We start from the raw sequence: 20,496 nt of genomic DNA, 5'->3' as shown, positions 1-20,496 counted from the left end.
TTTCTTAATTAGAATAATCAAGGACTGGCTTTCATTGTGAGCATTTTGACACTTTTGAACCCGCTTTTCCCAATATTTTTATTTGTTTAATTAATCAATTAATTACAATAACTTTATTAACTCGTCATCGCCTATCACACGCCAATCGATCATCAATCACTAGAACCACAAATTACCATGGTACGATTTTTTTGCGCAGCCCCCGATTACTTTCGACTCGCGGTGCCGACTACTATACTACACCGATGGTTTTTCTACTGAACGAGCTGTACACGCTATCGCGTAAAAAGGAGTTCTTCTGCTGCTGTAGTCGACCATCTTTATTTACATTGGCAAGTTTTGAGGCACGTGCCGTGAACTACATCAAGATGCTCTGGAGCCCGGTTTTTTAAACCATTCGCTCATGGTCGCGCGAAGGGAATGTTTTTAAGCCACAAGAGAGTTCCGCGGCTAACCGTCACGGAGCTTAGCGATGTGATCCTTCTGGAAGATTGACGGGACGACGTGCCTGTAAATAGAAAAACGCCGCCTTTACTAGAGCGGAATGCAAGACGATACTCAGAGTGTTTCAGAACGAACACCACGAAAGAGACAGTAAAGGCATGTCAGCTCAATATATGCGTTCATTGACGCAAAGGAGAAATCAGTAATGTAGCATAGGGCCTTGCAACCAAATCCTTTACTACATGTGAAGCAGTTCTTCTAACAAAAAATGTAATTTCTTGCATTGTTGTTGCGGCTATGAAAAAAAAGGAACGATGAAAGGCACGATGCCAGTATTGGACCCCGCAATGAGCCTCATCTGTTTTATAATTTCAATCAAACGAAGTCGTCTTTTTTTTGGGGGGGGGGGGGGCAGCCTGGGTTCATATTTTACAAGTGACATCTGCCAGTTCGTTAAGCTCCCTTCATATAGAGCGCGTTAGTTCTACTGCCACTGACGTAGCCACAGGGAGATTAAAGATATGCCCTCTCCCCAAACGAAACACCCATCAGCATCACCAGGTTGCAAGACAAAGGCTTCTCGCATTATCTCGAATCAGCCCTGACCTGTGCCAGATGTGTCATCACTATGCTACCATTTTTTTTTCTTTTCTCACCGACCGTCTTGACCCTTTACGACCCACTGCTACGTTGGTCTTATCCCGGGACCACCGTGCCCTGTCAAAAACAGTCCCTGTATCCTCCTGCAATCAAAACGACCTGCCTACTTCCACACTCCTGGTCACATGTCAGCCCCTGCACTTCACTCGTGATTATCTCTTGATCCCTTGCAGGTATCCCTGGCTTAAGCGATACTTGCACCTCGGTATCAGCAGCTGTTCTCTGTCAGCATGGTAGGAGTTGCTTATGGTATCCCCGAAAATGTGGCACACTTTTCACATCGATAAACCCTAACGAATCTTTGTAATGAGCGATGAGTGGTGCCCTCCAAAGCATGTGCGTACCTCCTGAAGAAGGTCGGGAAGTACTGGGCCAGGTAGCAGTAGATGACGAACGGCTGCGGGCCGAACCAGATCTCCTCGAGCTTGTTGGCCACGGCGAGCACGATGAGCTGAGCGGCGCGGGCGGGCGCCATCTTGTTGCTTTTGCCGGCCGCGGGCTTGAAGCTCTCGGTCTTGTCCAGCGTGTCGGTGAAGCACTTCTGGCGGATGGGCGTGGCCACGGGGCCCGGGCAGACCATGGTGACGTTGATGCCCTTGTCGAACACCTCCGACCAGAGGCCCTCGAAGTAGCCCTGCGGGAGCGACACACAGCGAAGTGTGGGAACTGGTTGACACAAGGGACCAGCTATGGCTACATGCTTTCTGCATGTCCACTTGTCATCATACAAGAATTGGCTAGAAGCAGGAAGTTCGATGGTGTTGACAGCATCATCTTCAGAAACAATTGCTGAAAGTAACCGCTAAAAATACGTAGAAAGCCGCAGAGGGAAAAACTGAGCTTGCTTGCCGGTAAAGTATACAGTGGGACAGTGCTGAAATTATTTTTAAACATCCTATGCTGCGCTGCACGAGCAAATGTCTAATAAAGAGTGGGTGCAGGGAGGACACACGTAACTTAAGCCTAATGCATCATAAAAATGGTCTATGAGAGGTGTTGTGGATAGGGCTTAACTTTCCTCTTTTTATTCACATCCTCTTTAGCTCTCGTTGCAGATATCCTGTCACAGCAGTCGAGGCACCCGCCGCGGTGGCTCAGTGGTTAGGGCGCTCGACTACTGATCCGGAGTTCCCGGGTTCGAACCCGACCGCGGCGGCTGCGTTTTTATGGAGGAAAAACGCTAAGGCGGCCGTGTGCTGTGCGATGTCAGTGCACGTTAAAGATCCCCAGGTGGTCGAAATTATTCCGGAGCCCCCAACTACGGCACCTCCTCCTTCCTTTCTTCTTTCACTCCCTCCCTTATCCCTTCCCTTACGGCGCGGTTCGTGTGTCCAACGATATATGAGACAGATACTGCGCCATTTCCTTTCCCCCAAAGACCAATTAAATTAAGTCGAGGCACCTCATTTAACACACATATCCGGATGTGATTGTAACGTATACTGTTTAAGGATAATTTCGCCCTGCGTTACAAGCCCTGAAGGGTCTTCTTTCTTACTTGAGTTCGCGTTCTCACGTAGAATCAGTATGTACTAGCTCAAGGTTGTTACGGAAAAAATATTCGAATCATTTCCTTCAAAATGCAACTGGAGCCACGGAAAGCAAACATGAATTAACTCACGTGCAGAGCTGCTTTCGTCCCGTTGTAGGTGGCCGAATCAGGCAAGCCTGCAGGATAAAAGGTTCAAGGCAGTATACTTATCAGTTGTCGTGGGCAAAAACTGAACGACTTAAAAGAAAATACATTGAGATAATGCGGGACACGACTGGAATCTCCGACTCAGCGAGTCCCTAGCTGCGTACTCATCTGCGCACACGGTTTATCTAATGCTTGTAGAGTCGACTCATCCATCGTTGCCTACCGACCGCAGTTCAGTACACGTACGTGTATTTGCTACGCCAGCGTCGTTGAGTTTGTAGGAATCAGTTGCCTTCATGCCTTCCAACGCCGGAGTAAAATTAGAGTAACAAACAGCACGTTGCCAACTCACATATATGGGTGTGGCTCCATGTACCTCAGTCCATAATATGCCAAACAGTGGAAAGACTGCAACACTGGAAATGACTACGTACTTACTCTCGGCGCCAAACGTTTTCTCGATGCCAGGTGCGCGAAATATGTGAAATGCGGCTCATACTAGGTCAGCAGAATCGACAGATCTAGTGTATTAGCCACACATGCATGGGTAGGCCGGGCCAACAACTCCATGTTACTTAGTCAAGGTGTACAGCTATTCAGTATTCTCGTGTATCCGGCATTGCGCAAGCTTTTGAAGTCGATGGTGCATTAAAATTTCCTGTGTGAATTAGCACGAAACCAGCAGAAACTATTCGGTACTTCACGCCAGTTCACGTGTCTCAAACACGAGTTCTGTTTTCGATAGTGGGCTATGCATAGAGACTAAGGCATTGAGTAGCTCAGCTGGCCCATATGCATGACCTCTATAGCAAAATAAAAGGAAAATATATTCAAGGAAAGCGTACAGCGCTACTCTGAGAATCAACATCTGACACTGTACCCAGACCTACCTACACGAAGTAGCTGAGATTTTTTTTTAATAGGCATGTCAGGGAGAAACGTTCAGTGAGCCATTCCTTCACCCACCTATTTTCGGGGCAACGCTACTGAGCACAACCACGTGACCGCTCCTCCTCTCGAGCCAATGAGGAAGCACGGTCTGCGTCAAGTGGACGTGGCTGAACACGTTCAGGTCAAACATGGCCTTGTGGACCTGCACGCATCACCCAGCAGCCACAGTTATTGCACGGCAAAAAAAAAAAGTTCCTTAACATCCGCCCGCGTAACGGTCAACCTTAGAATTAAGACAAGTCACGTTCTCAAGCTCATTAAAGCTCTCACGGTTTAGGAAAACAAGAAAGTGCGACCCAGCCTGAGCTTCAAGCAGATACTAAGTAAAACACTGCTTAGAAATAGACAGCGATAAACTTCATCATCAAGAAAACGTGCATTCCCACCACGGGTGATCAAGGAGCACTGGTTTTAGGCACTTCGTGGGCTCATAAAATGGATCTCTGTTAATTGCTTACGTTCTAGTTGTGCTTAAGCAGGAATAATCGTTCGCTGCGTTCATACGCCGAATGTGCTCTCCACAATAGGACTAGCATGCACTGCACTTATACGCTGAGTGTGGCCGCCACTGGGAACAGAGTACACTGTGCTTATGCACTATTCGTGTGCACCGCTGGGGATTAGCATGCACCTTTCTTATAATCTGTGCTCACCGCATGAGAACGGCATTCGCTCTGCTTAAGCTGTAAGTGTGCTTAAAGAGGTATCACTGTTTAAGCGCCGAATGTGCTAACCACGAAGGACCAGCAAACATTGTGCTTTTAGACCGAAATGCAGAGTGCTTATTCACTGTGTGTGTTCAACACAGATGAATAGCATGCACTCTTCTTAGGCCGTGTGCTCACCACATGAGATCGGCTCAGTTACTATGCTTACGCATTCAGTGTGCTTCAAGAAGGATAAGTGCACACTGCGTTTATGTGCTAAACGGGCTCATTTCAAAGGATCAGCATTCATTCTGCACATGTATACTTAGTGTGCTCACCCACCCCACAAGTCTAGCATGCACTCTGCTTGTGCACAGAGTGTGCTGGGTGGTCACTGCGCTTATAAACTGAATTGTTCATCATGCTGCCACCCCCATGGTGCCCATCATGAATGTTAGCACATGCTTCACAGATGGTACATGCGCACTGTTTCAAGATTTTTTGTTTTCTGTTAGCCACATCTGTTGCGTGGCTTCCCGGGACTCACCCATTCACGCAACCATGCGCAGCAAAACGCACAATAAAGCTGCGTAGGCTGTGCACTGGATGAAAGCAAGAGAAAACAGCCGGAGATGGTCACCTCCATTTTGATGTCTTCGAATTTGGCTGCCTGCGAGCGACCGGCGCAGTTGACGAGGATGTCTAGGTGGCCGAACCGGTCCAGCACCTTGTTAAAGTGCTTGGCGTGCTCGTCGAAATTCGTTACGTCCATGGGGAGCACCAGGACATCTTTTTCGCTCAGAAGTTCCTGCGCTGATAATATATCGACCGGTGAGTTCTCGCGGCTGCGTATACGTTTAGTAATGTGTTTGGAACTGTTTGCTTTGCGAATAGGCCACACACGCAGGCTGCTAATTGTGCGTCGTAACTGATATATCGTAACAAGATAAGTTAGCAGCAGCGCAGAACCAAGGATCTAAATACACTGGTGGCTAAAAAAGGAGTAACTCACAACTACAGCCACTTCAAAGCAATATTCCAGCTCTAAAACACGTAAAAGCGAGGAGTAGAACTAAATATGCGTGTACTGCGTTATACACAAAGATGCGAGCTGTACGAACGTCTGCACTTCACTTGTGGCGTACCCTCCTGATGGTTCCAATTAAATAGTATCGAAACTGCTAGCATTTCACTTTCAACTGTCTAACCTTTCCTCAAGCACGCGCGGCTCTCACTGACCGCAGGTTACAAAACGTGCGTTCAACTTAGTTTGCTTTTTATAGAACTCTATGGAGTACGCTACCAACCGAAACTCAGCGGGCTTTCCTGGAAGTAGTCGTCTGCCCTGCGCTCTAAGTGCTGGCAGATTTAATCGGATAAAACTCAAGAACAAAGCAGCAAATGGCCCCCGTAGGAGGTTTTCAAACTAAACCCTTATCAAAATGGTCTATGGACTGCCTATAGACTTCTTATAGACTCTATTGACTTCCTATAAATATTTCCTTTTGCGTATTCATAGTCTATAGACTGCCTATAGATAAAAGTGAACTAAAAGTCTATGGCCGTAAATCTATAGATTATCCATAGACTGTCTATAGGATTTTTATTGTCTTTTGACTAGTATAAAGTATTTATCTATAGATAGTCTATAAAATTTATACACAAACGTTGATAGTCTATAGACTGACTGTCTACAGAAATTATTGTAAGGGATGACGTCGATCCATGACGTCGCAGCCAGCCACATTGCACCTCCTAGTGTGGCAAGGCAGGTGCATGGCAGGTGCTGAACAGTTTACCGTATCGTGATGACAAGTCTACGCAATTGCTTGGAGAACGCATTTCGAGGGACGTATGTCTCTTCGTTCTGGCGTTGTTGCATGAGGCTATAGGGCTAACGTAATCTAGTCTATCTAATCTAACATAATCTAGTAATCTAGCGCGGAAATCTAGTCCCTTTAGGGGTCTGGCTTCATGTAGTACTTCCGATGTACTCTCGGAAGCAGTGGTCATGCAGAAGGCTTCGTACGGTGTCTCGGAGGCTGTGGTGGGCACTGTACTCAGACCTAAGACTCCGGTTATGATGCAGCTCATCACTGTCACTGCGGGAATTTTTGGGGCCCCTTACCGATGAGCGTGTACTTGACGTCTTCAATGGCCTTCTCGTCGATGTCCGAGATGGCAACCTTGACGCCGTGTGAGGCGAACTCCAGCGCCATAGCACGGCCCAGACCACTGCCTGCTCCAGTGATCCATGCCACCTGCTTTCTCAGGGTGGCTGAAATGGGAATGGAGCAAGAGACGACTTGTTCATTATGCTCACGTTTACCTCACGAGGCTTTACGGTACAATTCTGACATAAGGCATTGTCTAAATTTGAGGGGGTTCTTTTTTTTAGCGCAGTGGTGGCCTAGTGCCTTGAGCATATGCCTTGTATGCGGGATATGTGACGTTCTATACCCAGTGATGTGTGGTGGCTACCGGCTTTCTAGTTTACGGGTACAAGTTTACCCTTGCCCTTGCGCTCCGCGTCTCTGGGGTGAAATTCCTGACAGGATAGCTCTTCGACAGCTCGTGCAGACTGAAAGCCTAACCATGGTACTCTTTAGCGAGGCTTTCATTGCGCCTATAAACTAAAATCATCGCGTGGCATTTTATGGTACAGTATATGGTATAATATAGTATGGTATGGTATGGTATGGTATCGTAAAGCTTGGTATGGTATGATATGGTATGACATGTAGTAGAAGTAGTAGTAGAAGGTTCAAATTGATTTCGACCATTCAGGGTTCTTTAACGGTCCCTCAAATCAAAGCGCAGAGGACATGGGCGTTTTTACATGTTGCCTGCATCGAAGGGGGACCACCATGGCAGGAATTACATCCTGCGTACCTGGGCTACGCACCCGAGTTCCAAAGTCACTAAGCCAACGAAGTGGGTACGGTCTATAGTTAGTCAAGGAGGAGGAATGAACGTCTGGCAGGCCCATATTTTTTAGTTGTCAGGTTTAGAACACTGAAGATCTAATTATGTCTTTCATGTGGTTCGCGGTTCTCTCAGCTCTAGCGCCTAGTTAAGCCACGCAATGGAGCGCTTCGGTTGAGCTCCTGTAGTTCATGATGCAGATAAGAACCATTGTTCTCATTGTCTAAACCACCTAGAGCACATGGTCTCTGAATGTTGCCTTTTCACGCGCGAGAGCAGACAAGAACGCGGTAACTCTTGTGGTCGCAGGTCGTGGCTCGACAGTCCCGTAATGATGAAGGCGAACATTATTATTTTCATTCCTGTTCTTCCGGAAACTCTTCGCTAATCTAATGCTCTTAATACATTCCTGTGTTGCCACCAACTGCCGCCAATATAAGGTACTTTTCGGGGACACAGGAATAACAACTTTATTTGACAGCTCAGGTGTTATGAGAGACCCTATGGTCAGGATCTTTGTAACGTAGTTTTTAGACTTGGTGTTGTTGCAGTGGTCGGTTTTTACGCTTGTCTAAAACCAGTTACTCTTCTGAAGTTGTCGGTGGAGACAGCTGCACAAGATTGAAGGTAGGCAGGGATTTTCTCTTCCGAATATTGGTAATCAACTTTTTGATTCCAGGCATTCCCACAAAATGTGAGGCAGACGGTAGCTCAGCGCAACCATACATTTTATGGTGTGTGAGTGGTATGTTTAGGTTGTATATTAACAAAAACTGCGCAAGGAAATCAGGGACAAAACTAAACTCAAGAACACACAAGCATTACGATGCAGTTTTTAAAGATTTCGGCGGGCTAACTGCCTCATTCTTGTAGATTAATATAAAAGTTAATTGTTTCCGTTGCCTAAAACTGATTCAGTATGTTTGAAGATCTCATGCGTGGTTATTTGCCACAGTAGTAACCTTTGATTCCTGGTGAGCGATTTGGTTGGGAAGCACGTGCAGTTGAGACGTACCGCCTTTGCCATAAGTATACCCAGGCATCATGGTTTGTTTCTTACGGGTATAGTGGAGTTCTTGCGGCTTCCCTAAATATCAAAACGTCTTCGAAGGCGGGGATAGGGCTCCTCTTTACCTTAAACTGCTCTAGAGCTTGAGGGGTGGCATAAGTGCGGCCCTACACTCCACCATACGACTGAGAAGCACACCATGCAGCCTGTTCGCTTTTGACGGAGACGGTGCATAGCACTTTTAATGGACTGCCCTTCTCTCCTTGAGGGCCGTCGCGGTGGCTGAGTGGTTATGGCCCTCGGCTGCTGGCCCGAAAGACGCGGGTTCGATCCCGGCCGCGGCGGTCGAATTTCGGCGGAGGCGAACTAGAGGCCCGTGTACTGTGCGATGTAAGTGCACGTTAAAGAACCCCAGGTGGTCAAAATTTTCGGAGCCCTTCACTACGGCGTACCTCATAGCCTGAGTCGTTTTGGGACGTTAAACCCTCATAAACGAAACCAAACCAATCTTCTCTCCTTGAGTAGGATTCATTTCACTGGCATAGCTTAACTGGTACACGGCCAGTACTCGCAAAGGCCACCAAGTGTGCTGTTTCGTTTCCAAACATATCCTTAACCTCTTGGATTTTAACAACTTCACACTCTCCACCCTTGTGCCGCTTCATATGCTGGCTGTTAAATGGGCTACGTTGTCATGAAAAGTTGTGCCCCTTTCACACTTATTTTGAAACTGGACGCCTTGTATATTTCTAAATGAAAGTGTGTTGATGCCGATGGCAACCATAAATGCATTTACTGATTGTACTAAACAAGGAGTTCACGCGCGAAATGAACCAAAAAGTGCACGATGAGGCAACAACTTCAAATGAGCTTTTGTTACCGTACACTGCAGCCTGTCTGTACACTGTCTAGCTTCCTCAACTGAGTGCGCGCATGGATAACGGACGTGTAGTTTTACAACGACATAGCGCCTTGCCAGCGAGGCGTTATCAGTCTAGACAGCTAGACACGAGCGGCGGGTCGAGAACAGCGTGCAAAGAAAAACAAGCAAGCCGAGAAGGAAAACAACCGCACTGTAGGCGCGAACAACTATCAATTAATCTACTCAACAGTTTGGTGAATATGGTTTGGTTTGGTTTGGTTTATGGGGGTTTAACGTCCCAAAGCGACTCAGGCTATGAGAGACACCGTAGAGAAGGGCTCCGGGAATTTCGACCACCTGGGGTTCTTTAATGTGCACTGACATCGCACAGCACACGGGCCTCTAGAATTTCGCCTCCATAGTTTGGTGAATATTTGCTGCCTTCAGCCAGATTGTAACATTGTCTTTTTTAATAATAATAATAATAATAATAATAATAATAATAATAATAATAATAATAATAATAATAATAATAATAATAATAATAATTGGTTTTGGGGGAAAGGAAATGGCGCAGTATCTGTCTCATATATCGCTGGACACCTGAACCGCGCCGTAAGGGAAGGGATAAAGAAGAGAGTGAAAGAAGAAAGGAAGAAAGAGGTGCCGTAGTGGAGGGCTCCGGAATAATTTCGACCACCTGGGGATCTTTAACGTGCACTGACATCGCACAGCAGACGGGCGCCTTAGCGTTTTTCCTCCATAAAAACGCAGCCTCCGCGGTCAGGTTCGAACCCGAGAACTCCGGATCAGTAGCCGAGCGCCCTAACCACTGAGAAACCGTGGTGGGTAAAAAAAAAAAAGAAATTCTCATGTGGTCGAAATTTTTCCGCACATTTCCACAACGGCGTGCTTCTGAGCCCGCTGTGTTGCACTGTCTCGTGGAAGCCTTTTAACCCTTTGTTTCCCAGCGCTTACAGATATGGCCGCCAAATATATGAGCAGATTACTCATCCTATAGAAAGAAAAAAAAGTGAAGCTGAAATTCCATCACATATCGCTGCCGTGTCACCGCTGGCGGGGAAGAAATATCTCTGCATGTTATTTCACAGCTTCATTTCTTTTTCACAGCCAGTAACGTATTCATACCCAGCCGAAAAAGGCAACAAAAATTTTCTGTCGTCACAATAGATTTTCTGTATTGTTTTTGCCCGAGAACTTCCAGCAACAAAATAAATTTTTGTAGTAACGACAGAATTTTTTATAATTACAGTACTACAAAAAAAAAATACAACACAATAAGACAATAGAAAAATCTGTAGTGACGACAAAACATTTTGTCGTATTTTTGACACGGCTCTGTCACCTTTTTGGACTTAGTATCTGGTTATTATGTGCACGCAGGGATACAAAGGGCTAATCGCATACACTCTACACACCGGTACGTTTACAACGCGAGCGGTAAACAACTCAAGGAGCAGCCTGAAAAATCCAGAGACACTCGGCGAAGCGACGTCCCTTGTAAACATAATCCGTATTTGGATGCCATATGTGTTCGTTTTACCTGCAATAAAAGTGAAAAGTCATCCTTGCGTTATAATTGGATCAATCTATATAAGTGAATATTTCATATAATTTTCTTCAATTTGTGTGTCGGAAAAACGCATTCCTCTTCGCTATAATCGCGCTGGTGCTATTTTCGAGTATGGTAATTATTACAAACATAGTTGTTCTAAAAGAACACCGAAATAATTTTTTACCCCCCTTGTATATATGACGTCGAGAGTATCAGTAAAGTGATTTATGCCGGCAAGGGCTACCATTGCATTACAGTAGTGGTCGTGCTACTTTAGAGGTATATACGGTAATTATTACATAAATAAAAGGCATAGGAGAATCATAATGACCCTTTCTGGGCACCTGTAATGCATAAACGGCGCTATCGATACGCCGAGGATATCAATAAATTGAGTTACGCCGACAAGAGCTACAATCGCGTTAAAGCCGTGGTCTTCCTATAAGTTCGAGTAAGTACAGTAATTATTACAAACGCAATCGGTCAAAGAGAACCCGAAAGTGACCCCTTTCATGCACGTGTACCGTACAACGGCGCTATCTATACGCCGAGGATATCAGTATATCGAAAATAACAGCGCACGGCTCCTTACCTGGCGAGGTGCCGAAGTGCTCGGCAAAGATGAGGCTCCAGCAGGCATCGGTGTGGTAGCGGAACCAGTAAGCGAACGCCGCTATGGCGATCCCCACAACGCCCACAGCCAAGCAGCACAGCATGGCTGCAGTGAATCCCTCGGCTACAGAGTCTGCACGCGAACGTTTCAGATGCCGCGAAAGCTGCGGTGTGGGTGGAAGGCTGGACCTTATCGCTGCTGTAGCTCTATACCATACATATTCCGGTTATCTTATCTTTGCGCACGCCCGCCGCCGCGTCGCTTGGATCATCGGATCGGGGCCCGCGACCGCATTTATCTGGAGGCCATTATCCCCTCTGGCGAGAGCACGCCCCGACTGTTGCAGGTATTGCTTTCCGCCCGTTTTTTCTTTGGCGCGCATCGGCCAGCTGTTCTCCACTCTCATACTGCACCAGCTGCAATACTTCCCGCGCTAACCTCGTGTTGCAAAACTTCAAACAAAATTAAGGCCAATTTTAATGAGTTTACGAATTGTCGCGCCATCTATGAGAAAGAATTAAAGCTTTTTCTTATAATGCTACCGGGGTAATATTTCGCAGATACTCATTTAAAAAAACACCAGGAGGCACCTAAGTCCGCTATCTTTAATAACTCAGCCGCAGAAAATGTTTAGGCTTTGGAACAGGAGGAGAGTGCCATGAGGGGCCAGTTGGTAAAGCGGGGTTCAAAACAAAAACTGCGCGGCAAACGAAACGCGAAGAACGTTGCAGTTGTCCAGAGGACACTGCAAACAGAAAATTGCAGAGGATTGCTTGGCTGAGGGATTGCAGTTGTCACTGGTTCATTGCGGTGGCATCTCACAATACGTACCGGTGCTATTGTGTATCGCGAGTGTTTGTGAGTGAGGAGCCGTGGCTGGGGCTCGAGAGATTGGCTCGGGAAAGCTCACAGCAGCTTTTATTTTTTATCAGGGTTTGGTTAACCAGAATTCCGACAGTGAGATTAGGGGGGCGTGAATTATTTTGTTACGATTTGCCATTCACCTCTCAGTGCTGTCATTTAATTGATTAATTGTTCATTAGTAAATAATCAACTGCAAATATTCGTCCCTAGTCGCTTCTACGCAATAGGTGATTACGTAGACAACCAAAGATGATTGATCATCTTTGGTTGTCTTTGGTTTTCTAGCCCAAGCACGCTGTCTTTTCACTAGGCCAAGAGTACACGGCGAGACTTAGGAATAGTATACTTCAAAAATCGACAAAATTCCACGCATACATGTACTTCTACCATCCTAATCGATTCTGTAATATTCTGAAAGGAACGACTTTTTAACTATACTTTGCTGGTTTCCATTCTATGCATTCATTTTGTGCCTCTTGTGCTCCCGGTGCATAGCAAAGACAGGGCGTGTTTGAAAAGCGTGTTGTTTAATGCCGCCGTGATGCATTTCCGCGACATTTAACCGACTAGGACTAACCCGCGAGAAGAGCTTGACAGAAATGACGCAACGCACCATATCCAACACCATATACGAATGGTGTATGGTATCACAATTCAGGTGTACACCGCATCCACTGAATAAATTTGTGTGAAACGTTTTTTTTTTCGTACAATGGAGCAAATGAAGATCTGGAGACGAAATGCAGAGGTCCGCGTACCGTACGGTGGCAATGCACGTTAAAGAACCCCAGGTGGTCGAATTTATCAAGAGCCCTCCACTACGGCGTCCCTCATAGACTGAGTCGCTTTCAGACGCTATAATACCCCATAACACTGAACCAAACTGAAGATCTGGAGGCTCCACAATAGAGCTTTCGTTTTAATTGAACAGAACCATAGTTGTTATTTTTAAAGTTTTATTTACCTTCTAATAAACTCTGGTCAATAATTAGTGAATGCTATAGATAATCATATCACTATTTTTACGCCTCTTGATCTTTGCCGTATCGATAGATCTGTTTACGTATGAAGTTTGGGTTCTAGGAATAACATTTCGGGATGTTTACATTTTAACCCTCAGCAATTTATGAAACATTACGCGCATAGATCAATTTTTCCTACAAACACTCCTGTCTTTTAAACCTTTCAGCCCTGAACTTTTTTTGCAATTCTCTGAATTTTTTATTGACTTATTTAGTTTCTTTACCCGCAATGTAGGCAAAGAAAAGATATAAAGATATTGCGCACATTCGCGGGTGCTGAATGCATAGAAAATGATCCTCTTATCAAGACGCCAGGGCCGCGTTTAATAGTCATGATCTTTCAGCCATGCCCCACAGACCACATTTTTTTGGGAGGGCTACACAAATGCAGTCTTGATTAACCTGTGTTAATCAACGCTTTGAATAAATCATTTCTTCCAAATGCCATAGCAGAGTGTAACTTACTGACGGTATTGCCAATGAAATAACTGCTATAAAATTTAGACAGTTATTAATACTCCATCTCTCTCTATAGATCCTGTGGTAAGCCCCTTTTATTTAACTGGTTATTGGCCTGTTCATTTCCATATGTTTTCTGTGTTTACAAATGTGTTTACTTGTGTTTGCAATTGCTGTCCGAGTGCTTTATTTTTTGTGACTCGCGATTACCATCAGATACGCCGCGGTGGCTCAGTGGTTAGGGCGCTCGGCAACTGATCCGGAGTTGCCGGGTTCGAACCCGACAGCGGCGGCTGCGTTTTTATGGAGGCAAAACGCTAAAGGCGCCCGTGTGCTGTGCGATGTCAGTGCACGTTAAAGATCCCCAGGTGGTCGAAATTATTCCGGAGCCCTCCACTACGGCATCTCTTTCTTCCTTCTTTCATTCCTTCCTTTATCCCTTCCCTTACGGGGCGGGTCAGGTGTCCAACGATATATGAGACAGATACTGCACCATTTCCTTTCCCCGAAAACCAATTATAATTATTATATATTTCCATCAGTGCTGATGATGGTAACTGAAGCTTAGGGAAGCAATTAGCGCGCATAAAAATCCTTGAAGCATCAAACCATTTTTTTTTTCAGTTGCTGAAGCCCGACTGACGTAGACATCAATTCTTCCAATTTATCCTAAGCGTTTGAACGAACTGCTGCCTTGCTCCATTTCTGCTTCTTAGCCGCAAATAGCCGTTAGCCGGTCCAGTCTCATCAACCATCCTCGGATCCCTTGACCGCCTAGAAAGGCTTAGTCTTTTCTGTGGCTGCAATGGGGAACACAGTCGCATTTCGCTACCTCTATGTTTCTAAATATAATAGCTCACACGTGTGTGTTAACGCGAAAAAAAAAAATGTCTGCTTTAGCCCTCCTGCTAGACTCTCGGTTGAGAGCGGCAGTATTGTTAATAAAAAATAATTAAATACCGGCAATTGTTGGCACTGCGTCCATTGCAGTCGCGTTGAATGCGGACAAGCCCAGTTTTCTGAACACTACCAGAACACTAGGGAAAATCGCACAATTTTACCGAACCTCACCCGACACAACACGGAACAAGCAGCAGTCCTTCACGAAGTTCAAACTAACAATATCCTCACTCCACTAATGGTCTACAACTTCGGATGGCGTGACACAGCTCGCTGGCTCAACTGTGCACACATCAAGGCAGACCCTAAACACACTCTCTATTCATGTAACACTGCCATTACCTCTTCTTATTTCCCTTACCCTTCCTCCTGGAGGGCCTGGCTTCACGCGGGCTCGGCAGATGATCAGCGGACCTTAATTAGCGGAGCAAGCGCTCTTCTTCACTGGGCCTTAGTGCTGTCGTTGTTGTTGTTGTCCACACTCTATGGCACATGCCCACATAGGGGGATTGGCCATGAATTTGGGGGCACAGGGAGTTTTTGAGGTAAATAATTCCTGGACGAAATTAAAATGAATGGTGAGGACGGAAGAAGTAAACAAAAAGGAACATCGAAATGAAACGGGAAATGCAGAACGCACGCAGGAGATCGAGACTGATGTTTATAGCCGAGTAGTTAAATGATAATTGTAAGAATAAAAATAATATTGAAAAAATTAAAAACAAAAACAAATTAACAAGGTAGCCGTCCTGATTCCATTAAAAAATTTTGCACGGAAGTAAGAACAGACTTGTGGCTGTACCCAAGTATGGTGGCTCCAAACGACAATATGACTGGGCTGTTGAAACAAAGGCCAAGCTGTTGCAGAGGTTTCTCTAAAAACCGTCTTCGCATCAATGTGTACCGGCGACAAGAAAACAAAAAAATGGTCTATGGTTTCGTGCTTACCACAACATACGCAGACGGGATTAAGCGCCAACCCAGACCTGTGCAAATAAAAATTTAAGGGTGGGATCCGGCAGCGGAGCCTTGATAGAGATCCCTCAACCTGCCGTGAATTGCATGATTGCCTGCTCCACGAATACCTCAGGTGCAGGTAATCACCAGATCTTAAAAAAGATCCAGTTGTCATTCTTAACAAACTCTGTCCCCGAAACCTCGCTGCTGTAAGTACGCTGTAGCCGGAACGATAGATAGCACGGGGCCATTGAGGGACGCCTTTGCCAGGCAGTTTCCTCCTCCTCCTTCTCCTCGCGTCTTCATTCTTCTACTACTTCTATTAGTGAATACTGGTCTTCCTTTATTCCAGCTTCTACCAATTTTTCATGTTAGACATTTTCTGCTTCGCAAGCCCACACCAGGATGTTTTCACGAAAATAACAAGATCTGAAGCGCACAACTGAGAACAGCTTTAATGAACAAGCCTCTCACAGCTTCACTTGAGCTACACAGTAACAACCAAGCCCTGACGTCCTCATATTTAAGGAATCTTAAAGATTGGTGCACTACATGTATTAATGCAGTCAAGTCAGAAAGGTTCTAGTAGAATTATTCCTCCAGTAAAGCTGAAAAAAAAAGTACATATATATCAGCACGCACACGTAGGTAGTCGAGGTACAAAAATTCTCATATATGCAGGAAGTCAAGCCTCCTTTCGTTATTCTGCGTCGACAGCCTTATATCCGACATGGGAGAATCCATAACTTTTAAAGATAAGGCTTTAGAGAGTAATTATGAGCCATTGGTGCCTCTCGCAGTGCAAGAAAATTAATTCCTCGTCTTGCAATGTCAAACCTATGTATACGAGGTTAAGGGCTGATGCTCTCGAATGGTCTGTTCTTTAACGCTGCGCACTGAACCTGCTAGCTTTTACGTGTCCTGCATCCATTGAGAACGCTGAAAGGGCGTTCTCGATGTTCCGTGTATTAAACAAGAAGGAATACGTGCGGAATTCGCGGACGCAAACATTGCAAAGTACGCTCGCGTATTTACAACGAGTTGTAAAGAGCTATGCAACGTTTTTGCCGATAGTTTTTTGTAGTTTTTTTTTTGTAGCGGCACTGCACGCATGTTCGTGCATCAAAAGACTAGCTGTTACTTGTGCTTGAAACCCAATAACTTTACCAGGTGTTTCAGGGAACACCGCCACTAATCTTTTACATGCAGACATATTCAGGTAAAAAAAAATAATAAAGCTTTTGCGTACTAATGCTGGCAGCCGTCAGGAAAATGCGAAATCGTGTTAGCAAGCAAATCTGGTTAACAAAGTTTAAGATTTTAGATTAGATTAATATTTTTAGATGGCCATTAGTGCTAGGTATATCAATTTTATCATTTTTAGTTTTTATAATTAGAACAATCAGCGCTGTGGCTCAACAAATTTGGTCAATTTCGTGAATAATTTATAACTCGCGCGCCGGCGGCGCTGAAGTTCAAGTGACCTTTCCCGATTGACGTCATCAGGTCACGTGTTTCTGGTCCGATGGGCAAAGCATACCGCGCAAATGGCTGCGACCCGCAGCCGTCGGGAACGCCGCTTTGACGTCATGTTATTTAAACCTGGGAGGGGTCTATCCAATACAAAAATATTTATCCGGAAGATAAGATTAGGGGCCCAGCCACGCTGCGGTGCTCACCGATAATCGCTGCTGCAGCCGAGGCGTGGCACAGCAGCGGTAAATGTGCCGTGAGATGGCGTTCACTGACGGGCATCAAGGCGTGCGATTTCTGAATTGCGCTAGAAGTGACCAAAATCGATTGAGCCATAGCGCCGAGCAAGCGTAGCGTTTCCGAAATACTAAAGCTGATATCCTGCTACAAATCTTGAACTGCAACCAGGTGCATATACGTAACATATATCGTGTAAAAGTTGGCTATTGTAATTTAGGTAACCAAAATGATTAATCTGCTCCGTGATGTCTACCGGTACTAGCTGCTACTATGCTGCGTAAGTCACTTTTTTACTTCAAGAAGCCTATTTTAAAAAAAATTAGTGACGGGCTTCCCTATCACTTGCGTGTAAAAAGATCAACTTCAATAATCTCCGAACCCTTTGAAAAAAATACACCTAAGAACACTCTCCGAATCTGACTGGAAGAAGCTCTGGAAGCAGAGAAATATTGTTAGTTCATATCCTTCAAATTTACAAGACATTTGAGTTTCGCACGACACCTAAAAGTGTGGCTTCCTGAACACTGCATGCAAGTGTTTGCGCTGTCTGAAAAGAATATGGCATTAAGCAAAGTGGTCCACCGTTTTGCATTTACTGCTCACAAGTCGAAATTAGGCCTCACTTTTGTACCTATTATATGCGCATACCACATATCGGTCAGTCTTGTAATTATTACACTTCCATCTGTCGGGTCACAAGCGAAACATTGAAGATCGCTTGGATTCACCTGAGCTGTGGCGAGCACAGCAATACTGATAAGGAAAAAAAGTAAAGAAAACAGCAAGACATATCTGTGAACGCGTGCAGATCTAAATAGAGTTTTCACACAGCGAAGTTACTCATTTAGTGTACCAACCACATGCATACCTTCTCGCCGGATACTTAGCCGCAACATGCGAATAAAACTGTACCAATGTCGGTGTCTTGGCGTGCATCAAGCTTCTTAACAGCAAATATCTAGCTTCTTGCTAGTGGCCCCAGCACCCTATGCCAGGCAAGGTCCATATAGAAGCAAGCATTTAATTTATTGTCACTGAACAATACGACAATAAAATACACAAAATCTAGCTGGCACTGTTTTTGCATTGTTGCCCCCCACATGAAAATTCTCAAGTGAATATTTAACTGGTCTTGGCTGGTATGGTAAAGCTGGCTGCAAATGGAAGCCTTCTAACTCCGTTTCATATATAAGAGGCAATGTTGCGGAAGTAGCGCGTTCATGAAACCAGATTACTCTGCCAAGTACCATTTGTTCTTCTATAACAAACTTTGGACGAAAACAAAGAGCGGTATAAAAGGAAGTGGTAGCATTGAAAATCACGGTAGAAGCTCCGAGACGTTAAGTGTTCAGGCCCTCAGGCTACAATTTTCACTGACAAACTATTTTTTGGGCGAAGATTAAGAGCGATTTGCCCTACCAACCAAGTACCGTATTGCCGCATGTAATTCTTGCTTCTCAAAGACTCAATGAGTTGCAGGAAGGAATTGTAACAAGAGGTAAAACGAAGTCCAGGAGGTGCCAGACATGGCACTTAAGGTTTGTTGTGACGAAATATGCTTGTGTTAACTTTGGTTGTATGGCGAACTACACATTGGGCGTGGACTTTGCCTGCACGAACTGGCACGCTAGTTTTGGCAGCAATGCCTGCTATGTTGCTAGTTTTGGCAGCAATGCCTGCTATGTATGAAATGGAGTATAGTCCAGTCGAAAATTGTAACTCAACTAGTTTTAAAGCCAAGCTGACAACAGTTGGTTCCAGTTGCAAGGCTAGAAGGAAGTAGGTGGTCACAGCTGCGAATGTGCCGAAACTAAGACACAACCGAGCTAGAACCAAATGGCGACAGCATTTGCTGTTGGAGACAAACTAGGAACTAAACAATTTGTTCCAGGCCAGATGATAAGCTTGGTATTACGTACTTCTAGCTCACACCAAATAGAAGCTGAAGGGACCATGTATTCAATCAGTTTGGGCCAACTAAACCACATTTTCAGCAGATAACAGCCACAAGTCTCCGTAGGCTAACCACTACATAGCTGGAACCAGGGGGGCTCATATGTATCTTATCGAAAACATCCCTGTAAGTGGAACAAATTAAAGGATCACTAAAGCCTGATTTTAGCGGGAACCATCTGGTGTCTAATGCAAAATTCTCAGCTGGGACCAGCTTTCTTCACTATAAAAAGCATTACTCCTACTTTCTACTGGAAATACCTTTTTTCCTTTTTTTATTAAACTCAAAGTGCTGAACAAGCTATTTTATGGGCACATGCTCTCATACAGCACCCATTCGCATGAGCCAATAAGAAAATCAGAGCAGCACTAAAGCCAAAAATTATCTAGTTCAATATACCAAAAATGCACCATAGCACTATTTAAGGAAATAGACAGTGGTGTGCATAGTGACTATGTCGCAAGGTGGTGAAACTGTGCATTTGTATTGTGTGGCCAGATTTTTTGCAGGAGTATAGAAATCTAATTTTTCATTGCATGGTTTCTTTGTCATGATGATGCATAAGCCATTAGCATCCATTGATCACCACATGGCGTTCGCCTACGACCGCTAAATAATTTACAATTGAATTTCTTCTCTCATCTGTTCAGGTTTCAACCGCTAAGTGACGGCTACGACATCAAGGTTGACATTGAAGTTGACAGAAAAGTTTAATATAGGTTACGTGCAGCAAGAGAAAAATTGCGATATAATCGCTTCTTCACTTGTGTTTCAGCTCTTTGGGCAAGCTGGCTTTAGCATGGTAGTGAATTGAAATGACGAAACATAGATTAAATTGCAGTTTTTCTCATGCTTCACATGACCTATGCGGACCTTTGACGTCACAGCCATCGCTCGGTTTTGAAACTGCAGTTGAAGCAGGTAAGGGAACAAATTCTATTACAAATTATTTAGCAGTCATAAGTGAATTCCACGTGGTGATCCATGTACAGTATTGTCTGACGTATAACAAACGAAAAAATATGCAACCGAAATCTGGCGCCTATACGCCATTAAGTCAGAATTTACATTGGCCATGCTGAGAGCTGGTTGTTCCTAAGTAGCAACTATCATGTTACTTGTACAGATGAATTGGAGAAGCACCATCGGGGGCAAATGTAAGAGAACCCCCCCCTACCCTCTCCAAGTTCCTGCCCGTACCACTCTGCGTGGGTTCGCCACCTGACAAAACACTTCTGGTGTCGAGACCGGCGCAGTGGGCACATTTCGACATCAGAAGTGCTTCGTCAGGTGGCACCCTC

The 20,496-nt window shown here is 45.0% G+C and overlaps 1 protein-coding gene across 1 annotated transcript; it reads right to left on the bottom strand.

Moving 5' to 3' along the window:
* Nucleotides 1-345: 345 nt before the first annotated feature.
* LOC144133068 (dehydrogenase/reductase SDR family member 7-like) lies at nt 346-11,481 on the bottom strand. The gene is made up of 7 exons (XM_077665898.1): nt 11,306-11,481; nt 6,470-6,619; nt 4,982-5,154; nt 3,710-3,836; nt 2,726-2,772; nt 1,449-1,738; nt 346-508 (listed from the first exon to the last, which is right to left on the bottom strand). The coding sequence occupies exons 1-7, from the start codon at nt 11,427-11,429 to the stop codon at nt 451-453; spliced, it is 969 nt and encodes a 322-aa protein (XP_077522024.1). The 5' UTR covers nt 11,430-11,481; the 3' UTR covers nt 346-450.
* Nucleotides 11,482-20,496: the final 9,015 nt, after the last annotated feature.

The sequence above is a fragment of the Amblyomma americanum genome, chromosome 5, assembly GCF_052857255.1.
Source record: "Amblyomma americanum isolate KBUSLIRL-KWMA chromosome 5, ASM5285725v1, whole genome shotgun sequence".
Lineage (NCBI taxonomy): Eukaryota > Metazoa > Arthropoda > Arachnida > Ixodida > Ixodidae > Amblyomma > Amblyomma americanum.
The sequence above is the reverse complement of the archived record's forward strand: the minus strand, read 5'-3'. Positions and strand labels throughout refer to the sequence as shown.